The sequence below is a fragment of the Nerophis lumbriciformis genome, linkage group LG17, assembly GCF_033978685.3.
Source record: "Nerophis lumbriciformis linkage group LG17, RoL_Nlum_v2.1, whole genome shotgun sequence".
NCBI classification, from domain to species: Eukaryota; Metazoa; Chordata; class Actinopteri; order Syngnathiformes; family Syngnathidae; genus Nerophis; species Nerophis lumbriciformis.
In genome coordinates, this window is record NC_084564.2 from 15,087,456 (window position 1) to 15,099,798 (window position 12,343).

At 35.5% G+C, this 12,343-nt stretch overlaps 1 protein-coding gene and 1 long non-coding RNA gene across 2 annotated transcripts; one reads left to right on the forward strand and one right to left on the reverse strand.

Moving 5' to 3' along the window:
* The first annotated feature begins 2,504 nt into the window (after positions 1-2,504).
* Positions 2,505-7,821, forward strand: LOC133614554 (uncharacterized). The gene is made up of 3 exons (XR_009816596.1): positions 2,505-2,568; positions 4,543-4,775; positions 7,417-7,821. It is a non-coding gene; the product is annotated as an uncharacterized lncRNA (long non-coding RNA).
* On the reverse strand, positions 3,217-11,643 carry LOC133614553 (RIMS-binding protein 2). Its single transcript, XM_061972596.2, has 5 exons — positions 10,603-11,643; positions 4,528-4,684; positions 3,735-3,856; positions 3,581-3,652; positions 3,217-3,501 (listed from the first exon to the last, which is right to left on the reverse strand). Exons 1-5 carry the CDS (start codon positions 10,825-10,827, stop codon positions 3,436-3,438), a joined length of 642 nt encoding a protein of 213 aa, XP_061828580.1. The 5' UTR covers positions 10,828-11,643; the 3' UTR covers positions 3,217-3,435.
* Positions 11,644-12,343: the final 700 nt, after the last annotated feature.

The following is a 12,343-nucleotide window of genomic DNA, read 5'->3' on the forward strand; positions in this document are numbered from 1 at the left end:
GACATATTCACACTCTAAAAACATTTTTCTCATTAAAAATAATTGACTTCAAAATAAATCAATCCATGCCAGGGTCAACCTGTCGCCATCATAAAATCTTCATTCATTGTATAGACAATGTTTGAAGTCACATTTAAACATTCGGTTAATATAAGGGTATTAAAAAGCTAACTAACGATCTATGGCGATATAAAAATAAAAAGCCTTAACTTAAAAAGACAAAAATGTTTCTGCCTTTCTTCATAATCACACGGGTGGGGGCATCTAATCTGACCCCGGAGATCATGCTTTATCAGAATTATTCTTCAAACCCTGCTTTGAAAAGCTGTGCACTGCAAAATGTACCCGTTGTAGCCAATAATCCTGACTTCGACATTGAATTAAAAATATATATATATCAGAAATTGTTGCATTCATTTTTGTTTTGTAGGTTAAAGTGTCTTATATATTGTGCTCCTGAGTCAATTTGAATGAATCATTATTCATTGAGTTTATTGAGATTTTCTTTTTTAGTATTAAATAGTTCAAGTTGGTCAAAAAATGCTTATAATTTAAATAGGGGTTTATGTATTATTATTATGATTTTTTTTTTTTACAATTCGGGCAAATTAATGTGCTTTAAATATTTTCTGTTACAGACTGAAAACAATGTTAGTAAAGTTATTCTTTGTTGTAAGTTGATCTATATTTCTTTATTTTCTTTAATGTTAAGGATAAAATGGTATGCAGAGGCGTACGTATAACATTTTTTTTGTGTAGCGCCGAAGAAACGTTTTCTTCTTCCTATGGTTAACCTAAACGACAACACTTCCTTTGTGTGTTTTTCTTTTGCACTTCCTCTACTATTGACAAAACCCCCCCCCAAAAAACGAAAGATTATTGCATTGAGCCTGGAGTTTCGTCAAACTGAGGTCTCTTTCGAAATTTGGGAGACTTTCAAGATTTAAAAATTGTGGTCAAATTCCAAATGGTGGTGTTCCAAACTCCAAAAAAATACATTACACAGCAGGCACAAGAAATTGGAACAACGTTGAGGATTAAGTCCTGACGTTGAGCAATTCGTTGGAACAACATGCTTTTGACGACGTTTAATCAATGTTGGGTCCTGATGTTGATTTGACCATTGAATTTTGGTCATTTCCCAACCAATAGTCTAAAACAGTGGTTCTCAAATGGGGGTACGCGTACGCCTGGGGGTACCTGAAGGTATGCCAAGGGGTACGTGAGATTTTTTTTAAATGTCTGTCAAAAAGAACTGTGAAAAGAAATGCAACAATGCAATATTCAGTGTTGACAGCTAGATTTTTTTGTGGACATGTTCCATGAATATTGATGTTAAAGATTTATTTTTTTGTGAAGAAATGTTTAGAATTAAGTTCATGAATCCAGATGGATCTCTATTACAATCCCCAAAGAGGGCACTTTAAGTTGATGATTACTTCAATGTGTAGAAATCTTTATTTATAATTGAATCACTTGTTTATTTTTCAACAAGTTTTTAGTTATTTTGATATCTTTTTTTCCAAATAGTTCAAGAAAGACCACTACAAATGAGCAATATTTTGCACAATTTACTAAATCAGAAACTGATGTCATATTACTGTATTTTACTTCTTTATCTCTTTGTTTCAACCAAAAATGCTTTGCTCTAATTAGGGGGTACTTGAATTAAAAAAATGTTCACAGGGGGTACATCACTGAAAAAAGGTTGAGAACCACTGGTCTAAAACACACATTTAATGTTGAAACAACAGGCTTTTTGACAACGTTTATTCAATGTCAATGACGTTGATTTGACAATTGAAATTTAGTCATTTGCTAACCAAAAACGTGGATCCAACGTTAAGACATCAACATTGTCGCAATTTACAAATACAACTATTTTGCGACGTTGTTTCGAGGTCAGTTTTAAAGGACATGTATGTATAATCGACGTTGTTTCAATGTCTTGTGCCTGCTGAGTGTATACATGCAAGAGATCTAATTTGCAATCGCGGTGTCTGTGTGTGTTAATATGATTCATACACATATACAACGGTCCAGTTACATTAATACATCTGAATTAAAGCAATAATTACATTTTTTTTAGTGCACGTTAACTGAGACTATTTTACTCGTCATGTTAAGACACTTTTGTGGACAAACGACGCGGCTCCACAAGCATGAAATGAGCATTGCGCGCGACTGAAACACGGCTACACTTTGTCCTTAGAAGGGATGATGAGCGCACGCTATCTGTCACACCTTCAAGTGTGTGCATTTTTCATGTGTGCACTTGTGCGATGAGACAAACACGACACACAAAAACTAACAACATTAAAAAACATCTATTTTATTTCCGATATTTTTGCATTGTTCTGCCTTTTGTTGCTTAACAGTCATGTGTATGTCTTTGATGGAGGTGTTTAATGTCATGTGTGCGTTGTATAGCTTGTGTGCGTGTTTGTGCGTGTGTGAGTGTGTGTGACTGTTGGAGCATTTCCTGTGTGAAGCACGTGGTTCAGACGGAGTTCATAAAAAGATCACGTTCACTTCTTGCTTTCTTTCTTCTGAGGAGGCCAAACGCTGGTAAGACCTTGACAAGCAAGCCGATGTTTGATACTGGATTAAATCGTCTTTTGTTGAAATGTTCGTCAATGCTTTAAACTGCTAAGTGTTTTCGGATGTACATTATATGTTGTATAGGTTGTGCTACGACGACAGGAGCATCAAGAAGCGGATGTTCAGTATTGTCGGCCATAAAGTAGAAAGCACTACTAAACGTTGCTGCACTGTGTAGTGTTTCCTACTTTATGGATGACGAGACTGTTGGCTGCAGAGGATCGACACCAAGGAGCGACTCCGTCTCATTCAATTGAAAATTTTATATAAATTGATGCTGTTGTTATTTTTTCTTTTTTTTCCTCTATAGCGGAAAAAAAAATCGAATAAGCACTGCTTAAGATGCGTTTTTAAAAGGTTGGTTTTTATTTGCAAAAGCAGGAAAGACATTGCTTAAATATTGACACAGAATACAAAAAAGATTAAATATAATAATTTGCTTATCTGGTATTTTTTTTGCAACAAAGCTCAAAAGGTATAATACAACTGTGCAAGGCCAAAATAGAAAATGTATAAAAATATATAGAAAAACATTGAACAATGTAAGCTGTTGTGTTGTTTTTAAATAAATTCTTACAAAATGTGTTTTTTTTATTTTTTATATATATATATATATATATATATATATATATATATACTGTATATAGTTTGGACTCATTTTTTGTATTCTATACAAGTGGTTTGTTTCAATAAAAGTGCACAGGTAGCTCTGTTTTTACTCAATGTCTTGTTGTTCATACGGATTAGGTTAGAACTGGTTAATTAATTTAGATTTAATTAGCATTGGCAGGATAGAATTGTTCATGTGTATTCATTAGCAAACAAGCTAATATTTTAATCCCACGGTAAAGGCTGCAGGAAGTTGGACGGCACCAAGCCATGTCTTCCTTTAAGGTCACCCTGAAAAAAGAACGAGTTGGTCAGCAAAAAAAAAAAAAAAGAAGAAAATTGCAAAAGTCTTAAATAACAAGATGCTCACGTAGTAGAATCCGTCTGGATCCATGTCTCCTAAAACATAAATGATGTCACCCGAACAAAAGCCCAGTTCATTCTGTTGGAGAAATCATGACATCTTAAATTAGAGACAATTGAGATTAAATGTTATTTAATGTATCGGTACTTATTTCACGTACTTCACTATCAACATTAGGAGAACTTTCCCAGGGGTCGTAGTCAAATATGGCCACCATTCTGCGTACTACCGTACCTTCAGGAACACTGGACACCTCGCTCACATCAGGACTCAAAGACATTCCTACAGGAACCAACACAATGAAAAAACAAACTAATCAACGAAGAAATGGACAAAGTAATTAAGTACACAAACTAATAGCATTCCTACTAGCATCTAATTTGAATAACAAAGAAATAACTACATGCTAGTAACTAAACAACTAATAATATGAATAACTAATTAAAACAACGTAAGAAACAAATCAACTATAGAAAAAACTAAACAGAAATGGCACAAATTAAGAAGTTAAAGTACCACTGATAGTCACTCACACACTAGGTGTGGTGAAATTTGTCCTCTGCATTTGACCCATCCCCTTGTTCTCCCCCTGGGAGGTGAGGGGAGCATTGAGCAGCAGCGGTGGCCACGCTCGGGAATCATTTTTGGTGATTTAACCCTCAATTCCAACCCTTGATGCTGAGTGCCAAGCAGCGAGATAATGGGTCTCATTTTTATAGTCTTTGCTATGACTCGGCCGGGGTTTGAACTCACGACCTACCGATCTAAGCTGAACGAACAAAGAAGCTAGCGAATGGTCTATAAAGAAACTAACAAAGTAACACACTAGCTAAGAAGTAGATTACAAACACACAATATCTCACGCAAACAAACGTACAATAAACACACTAGTTAAAACACAAACTATCTAACTGCACATGTAGCACGTAGAAGCGACTTGGTGACTGTAATACCTGTTTGGTCCACAGGGATGAAGCCCTGCTGCATGAGCAGATGCTTGAGATAGTCGTCATCCACTGGGACTTCGGCCACCATGTTACTCGGCACGTAGCCCGAGAGGCCGCCCGATTCTCCGTGGTAGAAGCCGTCGCAGTCTTTGTCCCCGAACACCTAGATCAGGTGCAAAGACACTCGGCTGTTGCGGTTTGTTGTTGGCGACCGATAAACAGGCGCAGCTGCTGACATCTTCAGTTAAATGGCGGTAAGTTTAAACAGGAAGTGAGAAGAAATGTGCTCATTCAAGCGAAAGAACACAGGAAACCGTTTGATCCTGTCAGGGATACTTCAGTGGCGACACTTGCGCAGTCTGACATGATTCATTTCAAAAAGATCTTGCAAGCGTTCTCTTTTTTTCAAGAAAATGTAACAACATTTTTTATATCTTGTATTAACATTTTTCTTAAAAATTGGATTTTTTTTGTGCTACTTTTTTGCAACAATATACAATAGGGTTGTGGTGATAGCAGACTCAATCGAATTTCCACGATTCTCAATGCGTATTTGATATCACAATAAAAAAATAAAACAAACTAATCTAAATTCACTTCTTTTTTGAAAACTGTATCAGACTGTAAGTGTAGGAGATCACGGCGCTTCAACAAGTATTTGCACATAACTTCAATTGCAGTATGAGCTGCCAAGAGCTAAATATACAGAGTGAACAGCAGTGGTCTGTAGCCTCCAGGTATATGAAAACAAACAATACTGTGCTTATAAATATGCTCATAAATAACAATAGTCAACTATTTTACATTTTAAAAAAAGAACAGCTGCCTTTAAGTTCACAAAACAAAAAATATTGTTTTTAATATTCTCTCAAGACGTTGGTGGCGTTATGTCATCATGTAATTTGTAAAGAAATAGACTAATAAAAAGGCTAAAACATATCTAAAGACAAATCTTTTTTGTTATTACAAACCCCGTTTCCATATGAGTTGGTAAATTGTGTTGGATGTAAATATAAACGGAATATCCAATATGCAAATCCTTTTCAACCCATATTTAATTGAATGCACTACAAAGACAAGATATTTGATGTTCAAACTCATAAACTTTTTTTTTTTTTTGAGCAAATAATAATTAACTTAGAATTTCATGGCTGCAACACGTGCCAAAGTAGTTGGGAAAGGGCATGTTCACCACTGTGTTACATGGCCTTTCCTTTTAACAACACTCAGTAAACGTTTGGGAACTGAGGAGACACATTTTTTAAGCTTCTCAGGTGTAATTCTTTCCCATTCTTGCTTGATGTACAGCTTAAGTTGTTCAACAGTCCGGGGGTCTCCGTTGTGGTATTTTAGGCTTCATAATGCGCCACACATTTTCCAATGGGAGACAGGTCTGGACTACAGGCAGGCCAGTCTAGTACCCGCACTCTTTTACTATGAAGTCACGTGGCTTGGCATTGTCTTGCTGAAATAAGCAGGGGCGCCCATGGTAACATTGCTTGGATGGCAACATATGTTGCTCCAAAACCTGTATGTACCTTTCAGCATTAATGGCGCCTTCACAAATGTGTAAGTTACCCATGTCTTGGGCACTAATACACCCCCATACCATCACAGATGCTGGCTTTTGAACTTTGCGCCTATAACAATCCGGATGGTTCTTTTCCTCTTTGGTCCGGAGGACACGACGTCCACAGTTTCCAAGAACAATTTGAAATGTGGACTCGTCAGACCACAGAACACTTTTCCACTTTGTATCAGTCCATCATAGATGAGCTCAGGCCCAGCGAAGCCGACGGCGTTTCTGGGTGTTGTTGATAAACGGTTTTCGCCTTGCATAGGAGAGTTTTAACTTGCACTTACAGATGTAGCGACCAACTGTAGTTACTGACAGTAGGTTTCTGAAGTGTTCCTGAGCCCATGTGGTGATATCCTTTACACACGTATGTCGCTTGTTGATGCAGTACAGCCTGAGGGATCGAAGGTCACGGGCTTAGCTGCTTATGTGCAGTGATTTCTTCTGATTCTCTGAACCCTTTGATGATATTACGGACCGTAGATGGTGAAATCCCTAAATTCCTTGCAATAGCTGGTTGAGAAAGGTTTTTCTTAAACTGTTCAACAATTTGCTCACGCATTTGTTGACAAAGTGGTGACCCTCGCCCCATCCTTATTTGTGAATGACTGAGCATTTCATGGAATCTACTTTTATACCCAATCATGGCACCCACCTGTTCCCAATTTGCCTGTTCACCTGTGGGATGTTCCAAATAAGTGTTTGATGAGCATTTTTCAACTTTATCAGTATTTATTGCCACCTTTCCCAACTTCTTTGTCACGTGTTGCTGGCATCAAATTCTAAAGTTAATGATTATTTGCAAAAAAAAAAAGTTTATCAGTTTGAACATCAAATATGTTGTCTTTGTAGCATACTCAACTGAATATGGGTTGAAAATGATTTGCAAATCATTGTATTCCGTTTATATTTACATCTACCACAATTACCCAACTCATATGGAAACAGGGTTTGTAGTAACAACATTTTAGTTTTTTTTATTACCTTCTTACTCTATTTTTTTCCTACAACGTGCCACGGATCCATAAAAAAAGAGATGTGTCCTGCAAATGGCCCCTGGGTCACACTTTGAATACTACCGGTTTATTATTTTAAGTATCGTATTTTTCCGACCATAAGGCGCGCCGGGTTATAAGGCGCACTTTGGGTCTATTCAGGTCTACTTTTTCATACAAAAGGCGCAACTGATTATAAAATAAGGCGCATTAAAGTGGTCATACTATGATTTTTTTTTTATCTCCATTTAAAACACTTGTGGTCCACATAACATGTAATGGTGGTTCTTATGGTCAAAATGTTGCATACATTTTGTTTTACAGACCATCTTCAAGCTCCTTTCTGACCGTCTCTTCAGGACGCGCCGTTTTGTGGGCAATCTTATTTACGTGCCTCCACTTCGACAGCGTCTTCTTCCCGTCATCCTTATTGTGCCGGTAGTTTTTAGCGTTTCCATAGTGAGTCTATTGACAGATATAAGTTAGAACTCTACGCTACTTTGTATTAGAAATGGCAACAGCGGAGGACAAATGCCCCACAACAAGAGGATAGAGAAAAAGAAGGAGCTTATAAACCACGGCGCGGACTACAATGGCGGATGCGTGCAAATTTTCGGGACTTATGCAGATCCCAAATAGCAGAAGGAACAGCAGATTTTTGAGCGCCGTGTGTAATGTTCTATATTCACGATTAAACATCAACGTTTTGGGCTTGCTTGCTAACTTTTACTTGCTAGTGTCATTTATTGAACAGGGGGAATCAACCTGCAGTCCACACGTATCTCTTGTGTGTGACTGACCTCTACTGGTCACACTTATCATTACACCATGTACCAAATAGTAAGCACAACCAGATTTAATCAGTGCCTTAAGCGCACTAGGTTATAAGGCGCACTGTCGATTATTAAGAAAAAGAAAGGATTTTAAGTGTGCCTTATAGTCCGAAAAACATGGTAAATGTGTTCCAAACATACATTTAAAAAAAACGTTTTTTCTCAAATATAACATTTATTTTGTCCGTAAAAATACAGAACTTTATCAAACACTCTACACATGAAGAACTAAATATGCAACCATTTTGCTGAAAGGTATATTTTTTCCCTAAAAAATACAAGACTTCTTACTTGTAAATATACACATTATTCTGCAAAAATATGTGACTACTATGTAACAATGTAGGACTTTTTTACAAAAACTTTAAACGTATCCAACTCTTTCAAGTAAATATTTTGTACACATTGTTTCCCCTCTGAAATACAATACAATAGTTTTCTCAAAACAATTTATTCTAACAAAAATACAAATTGTTGCTCAAAAATGTGACCTTTTTTGACCATTTTGTTTTTTTCAGGAAAATACAGGATTTTATCAAAATTATTATTTTTTTCTTAAAAAAGGAACAATTTATACAGTAGGGTTTAAACTAAGGATTATTTCAATAGTCGACGAGTCAGCCACCATTTTTTCCATTAGTCGACTCGTCAAACGATTATTTAGTATGATCTGCTGTACACGTTTACGTACACTTTTACGTAGAGCCCGTAACTTGATTTTAACACATTTAAGAAAAGTACTATAGTAAATTCAATTGTAGCAAAACAACATAAATTACTACGAGGAAACAAATGGTTTTACTTTATTACACAAAATATATATAAATATATAAATATATAAATATATAAATATATACATACATATATATATATATATATATATATATATATATATATATATATATATATATATATATATACATTACACATATAAATATATATATATACACATATATAAATATATATATATACACATATATAAATATATATATATATATATATATATATATACATATATAAATATATATATACAAATATATATATATATATATATACATATATATATATATATACATACACATACATATATATATATATATATATATATATATATATATATATATATGTCTTAATAAGGTTATCCAAAAAATAGTGCTCGATACCGTAGTAGAGCGCATACATACATATATATATATATATATATATATATATATATATATATATATATATATATATATATATATATATATATATGTATATATATATATATATATATATATATATATATATATATATATATATATATATATATATATGTATATATGTATGTATATATATATATATATATATATATATATATATATATATATATATATATATATATATATATATATATATATATATATATATATATATATATGTATATGTATATGTATATGTATGCGATTGACTTGCTGTGGCGTACCAAGACAGCAAAAGGCCGGAAGTGGGCTCCAAATACGGTATATATTTTTGTTTTTGCCGATGAATTTCACAATCGATGTTGTCGATTGTTATCTAATCGCTCTAACCTTATTGTTTATTAATGCAGCTGTATAATAATAAAAACAAAACACCAGTCTTCCTCAAAAAACTCAATTTTTTTCTTAAAAAATAACTCCTTAATTGAAAATATACTCAAATATTTGACTCTTTTGACAGTATACAATTTTTTTTTTCAAAAAAAAATAAATATAAAACTCTTTATAAAAAAAAAAAGAAAGAAAAAGTTTTTATATACATACACCTTTTTTTCAGAAAATACAACTTTTTTTCTCTTCAAAATATGATTTTTTTGGTAAAATAAGTAATTTATTACTCAAAACTATACAACTTTTTTTCTCTTGAAAATATACTTTATTCTTGAAGAAAAAAAATGTACTTAACAATAAACTTTATCTTCCTCTTCTAAAAAATAAAAAAATATATATATATATATATACACAGTACAGGCCAAAAGTTTGAACACACCTTCTCATTCAATGCGTTTTCTTCATTTTCATGACTATTCACATTGTACATTGTCACTGAAGGCATCAAAACTATGAATGAACACATGTGGAGTTATGTACTTAACAAAAAAAGGTGAAATAACTGAAAACATGTTTTATATTCTAGTTTCTTCAAAGTAGTCACCCTTTGCTCTGATTACTGCTTTGCACACTCTTGGCATTCTCTGGATGAGCTTCAAGAGGTAGTCACCTGAAATGGTTTTCACAGGTGTGCTTGAAACTCATCCAGAGAATGCCAAGAGTGTGCAAAGCAGTAATCAGAGCAAAGGGTGGCTATTTTGGAGAAACTAGAATATAAAACATGTTCTCAGTTATTTCATCTTTTTTTATTAAGTACATAATTCCACATGTGTTCATTCATAGTTTTGATGCCTTCAGTGACAATGTACAATGTAAATAGTCATGAAAATAAAGAAAACACATAAAATGAGGAGAAGGTGTGTCCAAACTTTTGGCCTGTATTGTACTTGTAACTCTTTTTACCAAAAAAAATATGACTAGGATGGTCCTAATACTATGCTCATAGTGTCAATCAAAAGTGAGCATAATTATCAATGTCAGTGCGGCAAAATGTTTTTAGTTCTAAAATTGTCAACAAGACAAGAAAAGACAAGAGGTGGTCTTACCTTGATGATCTGTCCGGGCACAAAGGGCAACTCCTCGGCCGCAGTGTCAGGATTGGGCGACATGGCCGCAGGGTTGTAAGGGTAGAGCGCCACAAAGAGTCGAGGGTAGGCAGCTTCGGACACCTGACTGGCGGTTTCCAGCTCCCATTCTCGGAGGTCCTCGGGGGTTGCGATCCTCACCTCATTGGGGTAAATCAAGACGTCCAGCTCCAGACTGGTCTCCATTGAGCGCGGCAGAGAAGTGACCACTTGGCAGACAGATGGTGCAGCTGCCCTCCTTCGTCCTCATCCTCACTGGAGGTAACTAAGCTAAGCAGCCATTCTAATCCTCTTTGCAGCTCTTGGATGAACTCGTAGGTTCCCAATTACCTCGTAAACTGTTTGGTACAAAGTGCACATTGGACCAAAATACTAGCATCCTGGTTGAAGAAAAAAATTAACTGTTAGAAGAAGTTTTGCCTCTCATCACTTCATGCTTGTTATAGTCATTTCGGACATAATGATACATTCTTTCTTACCGTTTGAGATATCATGCTTTGTTTAAAGTGACCTAAATTATACGCTCAAAGACGAGATAGGAATAAAGATCTTAACAAAAAGTGAAACAATTCTTGTTGGGGCTCCTACCTTAGAGGATAAATACTTTGGATTCCGCACCATCCCGTCAGACTAGAGCCGTCCTATCTAGTCTTTTAAAGGGGGACTGCACTTTTTTTTCTTTTTTTTAATTTTGCTTATCATTCAAAATCGTTATGAGAGACAAGAACACACGTCTTCAAACCCTGGCCGAGTCATACCAAAGACTATAAAAATGGGACCCATTACCTCCCTGCTTGGCACTCAGCATCAAGGGTTGGAATTGGGGGTTAAATCACCAAAAATGACAATAACTTTAACTTTTTTTTTTGGTTAGGATTCTAAAGATAAAAAAACAGCTAATGGGAGTCTCCTATGTTGCCTTCAAAGCTCTCTATCAACATTGTATACACACGATGTAAATACAGTATATATACTTAAAGGGGAACATTATCACCAGACCTATGTAAGCATCAATATATACCTTGATGTTGCAGAAAAAAGACCATATATTTTTTTAACCGATTTCCGAACTCTAAATGGGTGAATTTTGGCGAATTAAACGCCTTTCTAATATTCGCTCTCGGAGCGATGACGTCACAACGTGGCGTCACATCGGGAAGCAATCCGCCATTTTCTCAAACACCGAGTCAAATCAGCTCTGTTATTTTCCTTTTTTCCGACTTTTTTCCGTACCTTGGAGACATCATGCCTCGTCGGTGTGTTGTCGGAGGGTGTAACAACACGGACAGGGACGGATTCAAGTTGCACCAGTGGCCCAAAGATGCGAAAGTGGCAAGAAATTGGACGTTTGTTCCGCACACTTTACCGACGAAAGCTATGCTACGACAGAGATGGCAAGAATGTGTGGATATCCTGCGACACTCAAAGCAGATGCATTTCCAACGATAAAGTCAAAGAAATCTGCCGCCAGACCCCCATTGAATCTGCCGGAGTGTGTGAGCAATTCAGGGACAAAGGACCTCGGTAGCACGGCAAGCAATGGCGGCAGTTTGTTCCCGCAGACGAGCGAGCTAAACCCCCTATCGACCCTAGCTTCCCTGGCCTGCTGACATCAACTCCAAAACTGGACAGATCAGCTTTCAGGAAAAGAGTATGTCTACAGAATATATTAATTGATGAAAATTGGGCTGTCTGCACTCTC